The 19,712-nt window shown below is 26.9% G+C and overlaps 1 protein-coding gene across 1 annotated transcript; it reads left to right on the forward strand.

Annotated features, from left to right (window-relative positions):
* Positions 1 to 17,265: 17,265 nt before the first annotated feature.
* LOC129981287 (uncharacterized) lies at positions 17,266 to 19,454 on the forward strand. The gene is made up of 2 exons (XM_056092064.1): positions 17,266 to 17,342; positions 18,940 to 19,454. The coding sequence occupies exons 1-2, from the start codon at positions 17,331 to 17,333 to the stop codon at positions 19,324 to 19,326; spliced, it is 399 nt and encodes a 132-aa protein (XP_055948039.1). The 5' UTR covers positions 17,266 to 17,330; the 3' UTR covers positions 19,327 to 19,454.
* The last annotated feature ends 258 nt before the right edge of the window (positions 19,455 to 19,712 follow it).

Consider the following 19,712-nt stretch of genomic DNA (forward strand, 5'->3'; position numbering starts at 1 on the left):
TAAAAAATAAGTTAAAATGCAAATAAATGGATTCACTGATTTCCTTTTGGGTTACTGGGATTGGAATAGCCTTCATTTAATTGCATTTATTTAAATCAAAATTTCTTTAAATCAATTCAAAATGTCTCTAAAATTATATTATATTGAATTAAAAGAAAATGTTTGGAATTTGAGTACGAAAATATTTGTAGTAATCCTGTAATAAGTATACTTCTTAATAAATATAGTTAATATTTTAAAATAGAAAAATAATTTGTTTAGATTGATTTTGATTAAAATATTAGAAATAAGAATAAAAATGAATTAAATAAAAAATGAACTAAAATAAAAAGTAAGAAAACACACTGAAATTTTATTAAAAAATAAATCTTAACGCAAATACATGGATTTAGTGATTGTTTTGAGATGAAAAAATCAAAACTGTTTTTGTATTGGTTGCTAATATATCAACTCAAATACGCCAACTGCAAGAAAGAAAAATTTACAATCTTCCTATTATAGAATTCTTTAAAAATTCTATTTTTTAGAATAACAACCACTATTTAAATGCATTTTTTAAATTTCACGTATTTATGTTAGTAAACATTAATTTTTCAATCGATTCTTCACTCACTTCGATTCTTCACTTACTATTATATTCTTGTTCATTCATTAGCCCCAATGTCAATAGCATATTTTAATAATTTTAGAACTGCTTGAGTGCTAACTAATGTATTAATTTAGCTAAAAATTGTTTTCACCGATATGGCGCCATCTAGATTGTGACTTGGAAACTGTTAATGTTTTGCTTAACAATATTTGTATTAATGAATTATAAAAGTTAAGTTGTATTAATGAGTTATAAAAGTTAAAGTGTAGAAAATAATAAAAATAAAAAAGGGATTTTAATACCGTTTATTAGTGCAGTGGAAAATAGAATATGTAATACTTTATAGAAATTCAAGCAATATTATGAAAAAACAAATTCATTATTAAATCATAATAAAGAATTTTTTGGACACATATTATTGAAACTATAAATATGATTAAAATTAACAACAAAACCTATTGAGTAGATTTTACCTTGTGTATTTCTATCAGAATCTCAGTCTTTACGGGTTCTTTTTTTATCGTCATCTATAAAATATTATTGAAATTAAGATTGTTGTGAAAAAATAAGCGTTAAAAATAATCTTAGAATGGTAATAATTCAAATAAGATATTTAATATTCTAGTGGAGCATTAAATAAGTGGATCATGTACAATACAAGTCAGAATATTTATTCTTTGAAGTCTAGAATATTAATAGAAGGTAATCTTCTTCACTAGGAAATTTCACGTGACTGCTTCAAATATGGTTGTAAACATGATGAAAGCCGGAGGATTTAATTGAATAGCGTTGAAGCAATTTTATCACCGGTGAAAGTTTATAAAGTGTTTTATACTTTTTGAAGTTACAATTAATAAATATCTTAATAAATAAAAATTTAAAACTAGAAAGTAATGAATATAAAAAAATATTTTAAAACACTTTTATTAGAATATTAAAAATGAATTTTTATCAGAAATCAGGAGTTAAAAAACTGTAGATGCCTGGGGAGCATGAAATGATAAGAGAAAGCCATAAAACCGTACTAAATAACATATTAAAATAAAAATAAAAAATCTCACATATAAAACAAAAAAAAATTCAAACATTCATCATATACAAATTACATTATAAACATGATTATGATTTCAATTTACTTAAGTTCTTGAACTTATTTATAAAGAACCAATTTTGAGCTCCTTATATTTAATAAAAGAAAAAAAAAATGTTTCTTTTTTTAAAATAGTTTAAAATTTTTTTTTGAAATTTTGTATATTTATAAACGGAAACTGAGCTCCAAAGATAAAGTTAATTTTTTTTTCAAAACATCCTTTAACTTGCATTCTTCTAATTTTTAAAAATGTTAATCCTTTTACTCTAGCCACTTCTTTGATTTTAATAATTTTGGACTGCACAAATCTAAATTTAAATTTTTATGTAATTTAGAAAATAATGCTCTGGTATTTGATTTGATGGTACAAACTTGATGGAATGCTAGAAATTCTTCCATCTTTTCCAACGAAGATGCAGTTCCGATTTCCCAATAAATATTATCAATTGCCAGTTTTACTCCAGGCGATCGATGTGTTATTGGTAACTTAATCGAACTTCTGATATTATGAATCAAAAGAAAACTCAAATATTCTTTCAAAGTGGCTAATTCTGAAGAGATCATCACCTTAATTTCAGACAAAATGCTATGATTTTCAACTAACCTTTCATCAAATTGCCATTCTTTGAATTAATTTTTTTTCTAAATTTTTAAAACAAAAATAAGAAGCTATAGTTAACATATCTGTATTATTAATGGTTCATTTACAAAATTATTACGAAAAACTAAGACCAACAATGGAAAAATACAATAAAATAACAAGTTAATAGAGGAAATAAAATTAATAGTGGAGTAGTTAAAGAGTAATAATTAATAGTTAAAGAGTTAGTTAGTAGTTAGTAGAGTTACTAGTTAAAGAATTAGTTAATAGTTAATAGTTAGTAGAGTTAATTAATAGTTAATAGTTAGTAGAGTTAGTTAATAGTTAGTAGAGTTAGTTAATAGTTAATAGTTAGTTGAGTTAATGGTTAAAGCTAATAGTAGTTAATTGCAACAAGTTAATAGTGGAAATAAAAGTATACGCTTTATATAGTATATGCAAAAAGAAATTTCTAAATTGCATTTCAGATAAATTTAATCAGTCAGAAGCATAATATTAAAACTATGAAATTTTTATTCAAGAATATAAAAACAATGATTCTGTCTCATTTACCAAATGAAAAAATTCCTAGAAAAATTAGAAATATTTTCCTAGAAATATAAACAAATTGACACAGTTTCGAGTTATTAGGTAATTATCAAAATATTTCATAAAAAGTTGATTGACAGAAAGCCTTCGCAAAGTGTCTTACATCAGTAATTAAGAAACGGAAGTAAAATAGTGTTTAGTTTAAATTCATATTAATTTCCTAATGAAGATTTTAATCTTTTAATATAATATCTGTCAAATTACTGTAGAATATTTGTGATCCACGCCGATCTTACTTATCTGAAAGAGGGTAAAAGTAAAAAAAGTTGATTGAGAAAGAAATGTTCAGATTCATTTAATAGCTGCAATTTCCCCGAAGAGAGAAAGAATTTTAATTGCAAGTTTTTTTTTATCAACATATAATCGCCAGATCTAGATAATTTCAAATATCATTAGGAACTTCTCTCAATCCTGGTTAAAAATTTTTTTAAATATTTATGTATTAAATAGTTATAGTGGAAGAAACGCTGAAATTAAGTTCTCAATATACACAGAACCAATAAAAAATAAATAGAAGCAAAAGAAATAATAAGCAATCCATTTAAATTATACTATAAACAACTGAATGTCACATTTTTTTGAAATTCCTTTCCCATAGTTGTTGAAAATGAAAAATGTATAGGCAAAGATGTTCGAGTTAGAAAAAAAGTGGCCTAATGAAATATTCAATTAGATGGTTAAAAAAAACTAGCTAAATTTTGATTGCAAAATTTTTTTCTGTCCGATAGCTTACAGCGCAAACAGCAGTGGAAATAAATACTTAAGCATCTTCAACCATCTGAGAGAACGACAGTCGGGAAGAAGCATTTCCAGTTCATCTGATTTATTATGTGTTACTGTCTCAATCTCTGGTTTTTACTAATTATTGATGGCAATTTCCTAATTATCAATGATCAATCTTATTGTAAAATACGCTCTAAAGTAACTAGGGTGTATAATCTTTTTTTTAAATTCTCGCACCTTTGCATAATTTTGTGGAAATGTGAGTTTCTTTTGTTAAAATTTATAATGTGATGAACAGAATCAAATCTTATTTTCGTCTGTTTGGAACCAAAATTACTATATATCTGCTATTTTTTTTTATAAATGTAATAAATTAAGTTTCATTGTATTTTAGAGTTATCAATTTTTCATATACACAAATAGCAAAACCTTCAAATGTTAAAGGATTTAGTACAGTTGAGAATATTATAATATTGATGATAAGACAAAAGGCCAAATTTTATACATTTTGCTTGTAGCATGTTTCATTTATTGTCTTCACGGGTAGAAAGACGTATTCCAAAAACTGTTTTATCCAGCAAGAAAATATAATTTGTGTTGATTTTTCAAAATCGTGGAAAAGAATTTTTAGAACCGTTACAACAATTTCTCTTAATATGTTTCAGATATAAATCTCGCAAAGAAATGTTTTTCAATTACAAAAGCAAATGTTCTCCTTTTGTGGGATGATTTGTTTTTAGATGAACTTGATAATCCGCTTTAAGGGTTTGAATATTATTTGCAGCGAATCAGAGACCACTTGGATACGTCCAATACGTTATTGAGTTCATTTCTTTAATAAAAAAAGTAAACTCACAGAGGGTAGTAAAATATAAATTTTGGCTGATATTATAGTTTCATGCATTATTTTTAGAATGTATTACTGTAATATCTGACTTATACATAGCTTTGACTGATACTTATACATAAATAATGACTGGAATAAAAATTTGCCATAATAATAATAAGGAAATTTGCTTATTGTTATGTAATTAATTGAAAGTATAAAAAGATGTGTTTTATAGCCGCATATTTGAAATACATAAACAACATTTCGAGAAAGGAGAATCACCACATCGACTGAATAATAAATTAATAAATTATATCATAGGAAGATAAGGTACATAAGCAGTTGAATTATTCATTTATTATTTCAGAGACAGAAAGTATTTTTTTTTTTTAAAAATAATTTTAAAACATACCTGGACGATGATCGGTATCGAGACATTTCTTTCTTAAATAGTTTGCATATATATATGTATATATACAAATAAATTTTATGTACATAATATATATATATATATATATATATATATATATATATATATATATATATATATATATATATATATATATATATATATATATATATATATATTGGATCAAATTTGATATTTAGATAAGGTTTTGCTTTTTAAGTTTATCTATTTAGATGTCCTTTCTGAAAGAAACGGGATTTTACCACTCAAATGATTTTTTATAACCAACAATCTATAAGTATATTCAAAATTTAGCAGGGCGTGTTGGCTTTGCTGTATAGTGGTCAGAACATCAGGATTGCTGTGTGTCTTTCGAGTCCTCGGTTCGAGTAGTGCTTTTTGCTTTATTTCTTTTTGTATTTGTGTTTAATATTTTAGCTTTTTAAGTTTATATAAAGTTGTCTTTCCTGAAAGAACACAATTTTGCGCACACTCAAAAACATTTTTTTTGACTAACTATTAGAGCCTTTTTTCTACCTGTTCTCATGATTAGAATGTCATATAGCGCCATCTCAGAACCGTTTTCGCCATGGTAAAACTGAGTGAAAATTCAAAAATATAAGTAATGATAAATAAACTATAAAATGAATACTGTGCTATAGCAGATTATTTCGAATAACATGTTAATCTAAGAGCATTCATATATTTTTTTATTTAAATGTCCATTTCCTATGTAGATAAGATTGAAAAATATTCATATGTAGTCCGTATATTCATATGTCCGTATATTCATATGTATGTATCTAAATATTTTCTAAAAAAAACATGATTTTACAAGGAAAAAAAAACTTGTTTAGGGAAACTCGGTCCTCCAGATGTATATAAATAAAGCTCGATATCTTCTTTCAATATAGAAGATTTTTCGATACATTTTGCCAATCATATTATTTAAAAGATAAAAAAAACTTCATGAAACGTCTAATTTAAAACAGAATTCTGAAATTTTATATTTAGAAGTATTAATGCACTATATAAAATATGTGCAGTATACTTATATACAAGCTGCATCGGTAATATTTTTGTTTCATGTAAAACATGATGTTCCAAAACTTGTTTTCAGATATAAGAATTATTCGGAATACCAATCCTTTAGTTTATTCAGACAACAAACACTTTTACCAAGGTATTCTAAATTCGATTCTCTTATAAAAGCTAAGTTGTTTTTAAACCGATTCCGACGCTGTAAAAGAGGAAAGAAATGCTCCAACTGAATAATCTGGGAATGTATATCAAATGCTCTGAAAGTTTTCTCAGAAAAGGATATTAATTAATTAATTAATTTTGCTCAAATAAAGATAGAGCAATTTAAATGATTCACAAAAGATTGCACTTCATATAAATCTCATAAATTCGTATGTTAACTATAGTGCTGAATCTTTTCAGTTCCTTATATTCTGAATAAAATTCAGACCTTTGAATTATTTTCTCATATTTGAATTAAATGGCTAACTAACAGAAAAAGCTATTTAAAAATTAATATTCTTATTACATCATTTTCTGATGCAATACAGTAATGCTGTCGATTCTCTAGTCATTGATATGCATTCTAAACAACTCTTCAATGCTATTAAACTTGTTGACAAGGGCGGGGTGAAGAGATGGCCTTACATGGAACCGGTGACGATCATTCACAAAACGCGTGCAAATCACGAGCCCACCAATTTTTGTGGGAACTTTTAGGTATATAAGTAAGGTACTCTCTGAATGATGGTATTATCAGTTTCACATCTGTCTTTCTGTATTTCACCATGATTGCTAAGGTAAGCCATCTCTCTCCCTATTTCGCTTGGTAGCAAAATGTGCTTCTAACATGGAAGCAATTCTAATGCAACTGCCTACTAAACTAATTTTTAATAATAAACTAAATTAATAATTAACAATTTTAATAATAAACTAAACAAAACTATTTTTTCAATATATTACTGTCTTCCTAGTTCGTTTGGTAGCAAAATGTGCTTCTAATATAGATCATTTCTAATATATTATCTTCAGTGAGTTTTAAAACTGTAATATTTATTTAAAGTATATAAATGAACTGATTTGGAATGCTTTCTCTTTACTTCAGAATTTTCATTTAAGATTATACTTTTCTTGGCTTCGTTTCGAAATATTTTAGTTCGATTCACTTCTTAAATAATAACATCTTAGCTTTGCAATTTCAAGTTCTTTTTATTCTTTTTGCTTTCATAAAAGTAATATCAAGCTTTATTAAAAACTGAGAAAGTATTTATTTTTTTGAAAAAAAATCAACGTTCGTATTTGGCAATTGCATTTTATGAAAAATCTAGCAAATGTGTAAACATATTTTTTGCTAAAAGTTTAATTATAATATTAAATCGGGAAAAAAAATTTAAACCAATTTATTTCACTGCCGTAGGTAGTAATTTAAAATATAAATTTTGATGTATATAAATTTGGCTTGAAAATATAAAGAATAAATTGTCTTGATTTTAGTATTTCTAACAATTATAAATTTTTTTTCTTGAAAATAAATCAATCTGTATCTGTAACGTTTCATTTTACTTTATTGATTCTTTAATTCTTTCAATATTTTTAAAAAAAACCCTGCTACACTTGAAGCTTTAGACAATTTTATTTATGAATATATATTTTAAAATCTAAATTTAGCTTAACTTTAGTTTGTTTAATTCCTTCACGAGCAATATTAAATATGCAGGGAATAGAATATTTTTTATTGTTCAAAAATTTCGCATTTTATTTAAACATCAAAATCAAACATTTTAGAACGAATATTTTTGTTCTTCCAATGCTTTCCTGGTGATTATTGAAGTCTTTAAGTTGTTCAATGAATTTTAAATTCAATATGGAACAAAAAAAAAATTCGTATAATTTAGAACAAAAAAAATAATGTATACACTAATAGAAATGAATATTGTTTAACATAATTAAATCTAAATAGAGATTAAAATAAGTTTTAATATTTAATCAACAAGATTTTATATTAAAACAACAATTTTGATATATCCCAATTTTAAAAACAATTTCTTCAATATCATTATTAGGTTGCCCTCCTTCTCGCTACTCTCGCAGCTGTCGATGCCACAATTTTGACTCCAGGACTCTTGAATGCCGGAATCCTGGCTCCAGGTGCCATCACTACCGGATCGGTCGTTGCCATTCCCGGAGCTGTAAGCACTGACAGCAGAATCATCGGCACTGGATTGGTTGGATCACCCCTTCTTCTCAATGGTGGACTCATCGGTGTTCCACTTGGTTTGAAGAGCGGAATCCTTGCTCCAGGCCTCATCCTTAAGAAATGATTTAACGATGGAATATCCAATTGATTTTCGATTACAAAAAAGTACATAATTAAAAAATGATATTTGGATCAATCAATGCAAGGGCATGACTGTTGTTAATGCTAATCGTAATGGATCTACATTATGGAAATAATGTTAGCTCCATCACAATCTTGATTGTTAAAATAAAGTTGTTAAGTCTTTATAATGCTTCCTTATTGTGTCTTGCTATCAAATAATTTAAAGTGTTTGTTCCTGTAGAAAATTATAAACATGTCAAAATTTGTTTTGATTAATCTTTCATGAGGAGAATTAAAATCGGAAATAATTTAATAAAATAAAATACGACATAAAACTTTTTACAGACTAAATATAATATTAATTTAAATCTTAGTCTTGATTTAATGTAGATTTCTCTATTCCGTTATCCTATATAGAACAGGTTTCTTCATCTAAAACTTTAATATACTGAAAATAAACAAAATTCTATCGGAAAGCAAGCCAGTAAAATATTTGTTCAGTAGAAAAGTAAAGCAGAAGTCTATAGAAATTCTAGAAGGAAAAATGATGAAATTAATACTTAATATTCAGAGAAAAGATATGTAGAGAAGAGGGAAAAACTTTTTACAGATTGAATAAAATATTAATATATATCTTGATACTAATTTAATTTAGGTTTTTCTAGCGCCAATATCTTAAACAGAATAAGACACTCCTTCTAAAAATTTAATGATGCTAAAAGTAAATAAGATTCTATCGGCAAGCAAGCCAATGAAATATTTATTCAATGCGAAAGAAAAGTTCTAAAAGAATTCTAGAAAAAGAAATGATAAAATTGGTTCCATTACAATATAAAATCTTTTTCTTACAAACAGATACAGATTTTATGTGTTTGATTAGAATGAAAATAAATAAAAGCCATACAATTCTATTAAATAAGATGGATAAGGGCATCTATAACGTTCTTCAGATGCTGACAATTAATGCAAAAGATGTATAAGACATTTTCATAGTCTAGTATATTTGATAACAAATGAAGAATCGTTTTTAAAGATTTTACTATTAAATAAACTGTTATAATTCGGGTATAATAATGGGAAACTTTTGTTAATATTTCTATCTATACATTTTTTACATTCATTGGTACAGACGAGTCCAATATAACGTATATGCCCTTTTTATGCAGCCGATGAGATAAAATTAGAAATATGAATCTGATTATTACTAATAATTTATGGTCGATTTATATTTGATCATAATGATTCATATTAGATCTACATAATTTATAGTCCATTTACAAAAATATAATTTTATTACAACAGAAAAATTATAAAAAACATAAACTTTCTACTTAGAGTAACAGAGTTTTTTTTTTAATTTGAAAAGCAATACTGTGCCATTAACATTAATACATAAAATAAAATCAAACATGAAATTTATCGCATAATTGAGTTTGAATACTTGTTATTAAAATAACAGCTTATAAATGATAACAGGAAACAAAATATCCAGTGAAAGCTAATAAGAAATAAAACTAATTAACAGCAAGTAATATAAATGTACAAAACACATCTAAACAATTTAAATACAAACTTACAGATATCACTAATACATTACAACTGTACAAATGGCAACACTACCAAAAATAAACCTAATTTTCTAGGAATGGAAAAACATTTATGTGATATTTCTGTTAAAAAAATGAAGAAAACGAGTAATTTCAAAATAAAATTTTCAACAATATTCTATTCTCATTGAAAGAGAAAAGATATAACACTATGATTTTTTTTCGCATTCAGCTAGATTTAAATTTTAAATTTCATTTTGATAATTCGAAACAAGATCTGAGGAAAAATTTTAAGCAAGTTTTTAATAATTTTTATAAATTAATTACGACTTCATTAAAATGCAATAGAATTTACGAAATTTTTAATTTATTTAAGAACTTCTTAAATTTTTAAATTTATATAAATCTAAGCTTTAATTCTTAATTCAATATTGAATAAGTTAAAAATTTCAACTAAAAACTTTTTTATTTATTTTTTTTTTGAAAAAAATTTAATTAAAATTATTTTTATCATAATTGATTTTGAGAGACTGAATGTAAAATTGATGATAAATACAAAATAAAATACAAAAATAAAACTTAAAACTTATTCATAGCGATAAAAATTACTGTTTGAAAATATGCTTAAAATTACGGAAGGACATGAAAAAATCTTAGTTATTTTCAAAATCCAGAAATTCATATTAAAACAAAATATGACAGATAAAAGTATTAAAATGCTATAAATATGTTTTATTAAGATAATTATATATATCTATATTAACTTTTCCAGGCATAGGAAAACAAATTGTGGAAAAGCGATGCAACATTTTCAAATATTTGAAAACCTGCCGTAATTACAAGGAACCTGTAAAAATTGTTTTAGATATTTCATTTTAGCTATATTAACGTCTCTTTGGAATTAAAAGAGGATTATTTTGGAGCATATTTCATAATTGGAATCGAAGCCAGATGTTGATTGCAATACAATCCTCTCCAAATTTCCACTCGACACTAGAAAGAAAATACTTCACGTTCAATATCAGTTTTTAAACAGATCAAGTCCATAAATATGGAAATTTCTAGAGATTCTCAAGTTCTGAACCTGACACATGAAGTAAAGTCTTAAATAAAAAACCTATTTTAAACATACAGCTTGTAGCAACGTTTATTTATAAATTAGAGTATCTCATGAAAGTATTTTTTGATAGTCATGTAATTCACTCATAATAATAATGTCCTTCAGCCATAACATAAGATGTATCTCTCTAATTTTCTGTTAGTTCCGGTAGAATTTATGCTTAAAATTAAAATGGAAATGACTAAACTGCAATTAATATAATAATATTTTTTACTGAAACAAAGCATTTTTTTTTAAATATGATTACTCATAATAGAGTCACTGAGCGTTTAAACTTTATGGGCACAAAAGAATATCTTTCTTAAGTTATGTAATATCTCAAGGATTTGTCAACAAAATTTTCTCAGATTCATCATGAACAGATCGATTCATTAAAAATGTTTCATTTTAAATGCATCAAACTTTAAGAAAATAAAATGAATCGTTTAAAATAATCTGTCGAAAACAGGTTTAAAAAACTACTTAAAAAACGATGTACTTAAAACTATAGGCATATACAAAAATATATATAACTAACATAAATACAATTTAATTACAAAAGCATGCAACTAACCTAAAAATAATTTTAATCATTCGTTGATAACGGTTGTCATGCCAACAATCAGAACACAATGTGCATGCGTGAATTTTCTTCGCCTTTTACGGTAACGCAAATGCGTGAATTTTTCTACGCCAGTTGGGATAACGCTATGCAGATTAGACATTTTTAATTTCCTTTATTCTGTGTTATTTTAATTCAAAAGTACTTCAGAATGAATCTGAAACATGGATTAATTAACAATGTTTAATTTTAAATGCATAAAACATTAAGAAAATAAACAGAATCGTTTGAAATAATCCGCCGAAAAATGTTAACCCTAGCCTCATTACTGTTGGGAGAAAAAAAGAACTGAAGCCTTACTCATTTGGCGGTGCGGAAAATGGAAGATTTTGTTTGGCGGAAAAGTTGGCGGTGGGGAAAATGGAAGATGTTTTTGGCGGGAAAGTTAGTTTTTAATTAATAATTAAAATTCTAATTAAAATTTCAAAAAAAAGGGACCCCAGGTGCACATTCCCGACCTCTAAGATGTACATGTACCAAATTTGATAGCTGTATGTCAAATGACCTGGCCTGTAGAGCGCCAACACACACACACACACACACACACACACACACACACACACACACACACACACACACACACACATTGAGCTTTATTATAAGTATAGATGTGTTAAAATAGTATTACTTAACTCAACAGAAGGCTGAAAGTAACTGCTAAATCTTACATTCCCATAATACAGAAAAATTATTTTCAAATAATATACACAGCATTTTTTGTTCTTTCTCTATAATCTCCATTTCAAATTTGAAATTAAGAATTAATTTAATTATCGAAAAGTAACAACCCTCGAGAACAAGAGAATTTATAAATAAATATTTGGAACTCCATTTCTAATAAAAACTAAATATCCTTTTATTTAAAAAATGTTCCTATTTTTAACTGATTACCGGGGGAGGGGGGGCGCGGTGTCCTGGTGGTGAGATCTCGATCTTGGAACCGGAGGGTTTCAGGCTCGTGACTAAATTCTACCGCAGAATCGTCATTTAAGCGGATTTGGTGCACTCTAATCCGTCGAGACCAAACATCCTCCCGCTGGTATGGTGTGGAAGTTTGGAAAGTGGTGCCATCTCAGGCGTCGTCCTCATCATCTGACCGAGGTTCAAAATTACGAGGTCCATCCCAAAATACCCCTATTGTTGCTTTAAAATACGGAACGTTATTATAACTAAACCAAAACCAAGCCAATTTTATCTGATTACCTCCCCAAGTTTTAAATTGTTAAACAGTTTTCAGTGATTAAAAGATTGAAATTCTTACACATCATAATATTTATTTATTTAAACAATATACATACTACAGAAACATCAGTAATAGTGTTGCATGACAACAATAATATAATAATTCAAAGTTGTTATGAGTTTTATTGGAAATTTTATGTTGTTTGTTTTGATATTTTTTCAATTATACTTTCTTACAGTAAGATAAATTAATATAGAATTATAAAGAACACTCTTTGTAAGAGTGTTCTTTTATATATATATATATATATATATATATATATATATATATGTGTGTGTGTGTGTGTGTGTGTGTGTGTGTGTGTGTGTGTGTGTGTGTGTGTGTGTGTGTGCGTGCGTGAGAGCGTGGGGGGGGCGGTGTTTACTTAGGTGAAGTAGGTGGTGACAAAGCAGTAGTCTTTTTACCTGTGCTAAGCTATATTGATGTTCTATATTGGAAAAAAACCCGCAAAGACTATTTTGAATCTTTAAAAAAAACAAAAGAAAAAAAAAACTCTGCTTGAATTCACTTAACTTTCGTGAAATGGCGAAGGAGTGTTGACGTGTTGACTAGGGTACAGTTTAACCATCCCTTTGACAACGACGAATTAGACATATATTTCGGCTTGTTTCTTTAGTGAAAAGAAACATATTTTTCAGGTGGGGGAGCCCGTATTGATCAAGCGTCATTCCATCATTCAATTATGCGCACGCTGCCTAGAATTGGAGAACTGTTTTCTTTTAGTTACATTCTGTATAAGATTACTTAATACCTAAAAAAAATTAAATTAAAATTAGGATGAATTGTGTTCAGATGAAAAGGATGATATCTGAGCTAGTACCCTCTTCCTAAAATTCCACTCCTCACCAAAAGGAGAATATATAATTTTTGGCTTCAGATGTACCATGAAGCAGTTACGTTACATCTTTGATGAAATGACGCATCGAAAAAGATATCAACCAATCATCAATGCGAAGAAAATGCTTTACTTGGTTAATTTGTCCCAATTTTACTATTGATAAATTTTTAAAGGAAGGACTTAAACAATGTATAATTAAAAATAATTAATAATTAAAAAAAAATGGGAATTGATTTTATAAAAAAGTAATTTTTAATATTCTTAAAAGATTTTTTATAGTCAATTAAGAATATTTGGTTGTATACAATCAATCAAAATATAGATTCCATCTGATCACTGCCTTATTGATAATCTATTATTAATTTATATAAAAAAGTGAAAATAGGAATATTTTTATTTTTATTTTCTCTAAAAAAATTTCTTGTTTTTTTGTAAATTTAGAAACATGATGCAATGACAGACAGTATTTAGCTAATACATCAGAAAAGGAACAGTTCTAACCTAAATTATTCAATCATTTTTAATAAATTTTCGTGCTTTTTTTTTCTTTTGTTCGTCTCGCGTTTTTGTGTGTGAATTTAGAGCATGATGCAATAACCGATGGCAGTTGAGAAAGAGAGCATCAGAAATGATTATTTTTTAATTCAATGTTATTCTGTTTTTCAAATAGGCGGGATGTGAGAGTGACCTTAACGGAAACTGGTGCTGGTCATTCAGTAACCTCGTGCAAACTGTGCTGCAGGTACTTTTTTCACGGTCACCCAAGTTTTTAAATTCAATTATAATATTAAAAGGGAATATCAGCTTGCTTATATGCTGCAATGTAAGCTATTATTCTTAATTACATAATTATATATATATATATATCATCCATCTTTGCTTCTAATATTTCATGATGGACAAGAAATATATTTTTCAATTTTTGCAAGCAATCTTTTCAAACTTTTGTACTATTTCATTTTATTTATATGCGTTTGAAAGTTTTGAATGACATTTTCTTCTTTACTTTATATAAATGATAAAAAAAAAAAGATATTTTTTTTCGATTTGTTGCTTTAATTTTTATATAATCCGTAAAATGAGCAAATGTAGAATTCAAAAGTACTACTGAATAAATTTTGGAAAATGAACCTGCGAATGAATGAATGCGCTTTGCTGCTAATATTTCATTTTTTTTTAGTAGAGGAGGCCTATAAGAGAAAATTAAACTACAGATTAATCTTGAATAGAGATAAAAAAAAGTTTGCTTTATAAATTTATTAAGGATAAATGAAACGCTTTTAAAATAAACAAGAAGAAAAAAGAATATTATAAGTTAATAGTGAGATTGAATGTATAATCATTGATTAAAAAAACATTTTTTTGATCTGTTAATATATTGAGACAACGTATTAAAATAATTTTGAGAGTATGGGTTCGCTATTAATTGTTAGTAATATATTATATAGCTCATAAAGGGATAAATAGTCTAGATATCTGTGAAGAAGAATCTATTCAAAATTTAAAAAAAAAATATTTCAAGCCGAAAAATTTCAACTGATTAAACAATAAAAACGTTTGCGTTTCTTAAAGCATAGTATAAATGACTACTTATAGTCTGTAGTAACGTACTTACTACAGGTTCTAAAAATTTGCAAAAATGAGGATAAAAATTTTAAATAATTTGTCGTTTTTTTTTTCCTTAACAAAGTTTATAATAAAAGAAACACCCTCAGAAAGTTCAGTAAATACCAAAAAACGCACCTTAAAAATATCCGAGAAGAAAGACAGAAATTATATCTCTTTTAAAAGAAGTAAAGCATCCTGTTAAAAATTAAGCTCCATGAAAATAATCATTATTGATATAAAATGTACAGTAACACATTATATTTGATAAATGATACATTTAATATGGTTAACAAATCTAGCATTTTCCCAATTTTCATAAATGTTTACATTGGATTAATACTGGTTGTATATATTATTTAATTTTTTTTGTTGTTGTTTCCAATAGCACTTGCCATGGGCAAGCTCGCTGACGAAATCATCGATTTTAAGCTAAAGGAGCTTCTCTTGTTTTAGTACCGCCAACTAGGGCCAAGAGCACGTCTTAGCTACTCACGTATCACATTCGCTTGCACAACCCTTTTTACAGGGAGGCACATTCACACATCTCACAGATAGAACAGATGAAGAATAACCATACCTGAACCGGGACTCGAACCCAGGACGCGCAGATCATGGAGAAGGCATGCTAATTATTTAAAAAGGAATTCAGCAAACGGAAATTAATTCAAAATATCTTCGTGTCTTCTTCCCATCCTTATAATGTTATTCAATTACAGATACTGAGCATTGATCTGAAAAATTTATGAAATATAAATGTTCTCAAATTATTGCTGAAAATGAAACAGCATTTTACGTCATTTAAAAAAAATACTATATTGCAATAATTTGCAATATAGTATTTAATTATACAACTATGCAAATTATACAAATATACAATTACAATAGAAAAACATATTGTATATTTGTAATTAATTATACAAATTGCATATTTCTTATATTGCATATTTGGAATTGTGTATTTATATTTAATTATACAAATATACAATTGCATTAAAAAGCTATTTGCAATTATCAGAAGGGAAATACTTTGTAATAAACACTTATTTTTATAATTTTAATTTATTTTCTCGGTAAAAAGCGAACACAACAAAATCCTCACTTCTTTCTTTTAATTAAAAAATGAGTTTCAATATTTTTCACATTGCTAAAAAGGAATTGGAAGACTGTTGCCAACTAATACACATAAGTGAGAAATCATTTTACTGACAATATTGATCATCATATAAGCATAGAACATGCTTATAAGTTTCTGGTGTGAAATCATAATTCCTATGATATTTCTGAGCAGCATAGTTAATTTATTTTATCAATTATATTCTAAATTTTTTCCAATGATAATTCTCCAGACTGTAGCCCATGGTATTAATTGTATGATATTAATTATATTTTAACTTTATCCCAAAGATAATTTTCCATACTGTTATCCATGGTATTAATAGTATGATATTAATTATTTTCTAACTTTATCCCAAAGATAATTCCCAAGACTGTTTCCTATGGTATTAATAGTATGATATTAATTATTTTCTAACTTTATCCCAAAGATAATTCCCTAGATTGTTACTCATAATATTAACTGTATGATATTAATTTATGATATTAATTATATTCTAACTTTATTCCAATGATAATTCCCCAGATTGTTACCCATTGCATTAATCACAAAGCAGAATTTTTTTGTTTTTTCCTCTTGACTATGAGTAGCATAAAAACTGCTTATTCAAGTGAAATATAACAGTAATTCCAAAAAGATATATTTTAGCTTTCAAATCCTAGTAGCTATTGAAGCATGGCACAAAAATAATATAATATCAAAGACACTGGCAACCTGAAAAGTAATAACATAAAATATTTATTGTTAAAGATAATTGGTTTCCATACAAAGTAGTAAAATGAGACATTCAAAATTCTTTTTGTTTTCATTTTTACAAAAAAATTATACAATAATAGTCGAATATTAACTTATGTTAATAAGTATGTTTAGTAAACAACTTTTTCAATGACATTCTCAGTTTTAAAGAAGGCGTATGGGGAGTTGACCTTAAACTAAACTGGTGTGGTCATTTGCTGACCTCGTGAACATCACGTATCTTATATCCTTCCTTAGATTTTATGGACATATATATACCCCATCTAGGTCTAGAAGGATATCATCAGTTTAAAACTTACAATCTTTTTGCTCAGCATAAACGTTGTGCTCAATCATGATCGCTAAGGTAAGAACATTTTTGATTATCTCTTAAATTTGAAACCAAATTTTGAAATTTAGGTCACTGTGTTATGCTTTATGAAATATGAATTTAAATTGTTAATAACATTTGTTTTAAAACACTTTTTTATTCCATTTGCCACTTTTGTATTTCTGATGTTTCTGTGTACTCTGTTAGAGCAATGCCTGAGATAAAATAAAGTTTTTTTTTCAATGTTATTCATATGTGCAAACCAATCTTCATTATATAATACATTATACTTCTTTCCCTATAGGCTAATTGTAACAATTTATGGAAGTATCTATAAGATAAGATATAGAAGTATCTAGAGATAATATATTCTAAACCTATCTATATTCTAAATATCTGTAAGATATATATTTATAGAAGTATCTAGAAATAAGATATTCTAAATTTTTGGAATATTTTATGCCTTAAATTGTGTATTCAATAAATTATGTGTAGTTCTGCAGTGTTAATCTAGGGCAGTTTTCTTATTAATTCCATCATTACAGCTACGAAACGTCAAAACTCAAGTGCACAGTATTAAAATCTTTTCTGAGGTGATGTGGTTTCGACTATCAAATTGATGATTAACCCTTTTTAAATACATTTCTACTAAAAATCCGCAAATGGTATTATAATTGATTATCAAGCCTAAAACACAAATACTTTTGGTGTGGCTTGAAAACTTAGGGTTAGACAAAACCAGAGCAAGACTTAGACAAGGGAGATTCAGTTTTCTCAGTTTCCAACAACTCTAAATGCGCGGGTTTCAAAATATTTCAAAGAAGGTTCTTAATCATACTAAACAAAATGGTTTCATATATTTTTCTTATTTTCCGTGACTATACAATTATATCTCTTTAAGAGCATTTAAATTCTTTCCAGTAATGTTGTTATTCGATTGAAAATTCTACGATATTATAATTGTATCCATTATTGTTCAGTTTTACATTCGCTTCATAGTGAAAACCCATACAAATAAATGAATAGGGAACGCTGGTATGTATTTGTATATATCGCCTAGATATTTCAATTGATAGAAGGCAAAAATATTTAATTTCAAAATTTATCGATATAGCAATAAAATAAAATTTTGTATTCGTAAAATATTTTTCACTTAAATTATGAAAAGTTATGAAACAAATAATGGAAAAATTATAATGATAATTTTGTTAATCATTTATAAATTCTAATCGAAAAGATATTACTACTTTCTTTATTATAATTTTTTTATTTAACTTGACTTACTTTTTATTTATTCAGATGGAATATTAAAATCGATTTCATATTCCCTCCCTAATACGCTAGAATTTTGAAATATTTTCCACTTTTTGCCTCGCATGTCAATATTCTACTTTATAATTTTCAGAACTAAATTATCAATTAATAGGTTAATTTAATTAAATGTCGCTTTTATATCTTGGCACCATCTGGTTGTGAATTAAAAAAAAATATTGATTTAAAGATTCTATACTATACACATAAATGAACCTACCAGTTAAAGACTAAATAGTAAAAAAATAATGAGAAAAAATCTACCTTTTAATGCAATAATATCAAAGCACTTTTAAAAATATTTTATTAAATTCAATTTTAGATTGCTCTTCTCCTCACTGCTCTTGCAGCAGTTGATGCCACTGTCTTGGCTCCTGGACTTCTGAATGCCGGAATCGTGGGTCCTGCCACTGTCTCTACTGGATCAGTGGTTGCTATTCCTGGAGCAGTGACCACTGACAAGAGAGTCATCAGTACCACTGGACTCATCGCTGGAGCTCCCCTCCTTAGTTCAGGAGTCATCGGAAATTCACTCCTCGCTAATGGTCTAATCGGTGCTCCAGTTCTCAACAGTGGTCTAATCGGTTCTCCACTTCTCAACAGTGGTCTCATCGGAGCTCCTCTCCTGAATTCTGGCATCGTTTCCCCCATCGGTCTAAAAAGCGGGGGAATCCTTGCTGCTCCTGGAGTTGTCAAGACAATTTTGTAAATTAAAATGTATTTGGAAACTCCGTGATATTACAGTGCCAAATAACGTGATCTCTAAAAATAAAATGCGTATATTCTAAATGCTTCATGTATTCTGTTGATCAAATATGATGTCGGAGAAGATTTGTAACCAGTTAAATATAAATTTCTCAAATTTTGTAAATTTAAAATTGATTCGAATTATGAATTTGAATATGAATATAAGAATATGTCTAAAATTGCACGAAAACTCTATTATGAATTACAAATTTAAGAAAAATTGTAAGCATTTCTTATGAATCGTAATCGGAAACAATTTTTGCAGTATTATTTAGGGAACTTTAATCTTAAAATAGTCTCTTTCTTTGAATAAGTTATAATATTAATTAAGAATTAGATTCAAATTGC

The sequence above is a fragment of the Argiope bruennichi genome, chromosome 1 (assembly GCF_947563725.1).
Source record: "Argiope bruennichi chromosome 1, qqArgBrue1.1, whole genome shotgun sequence".
In the NCBI taxonomy this organism is placed as follows: Eukaryota; Metazoa; Arthropoda; class Arachnida; order Araneae; family Araneidae; genus Argiope; species Argiope bruennichi.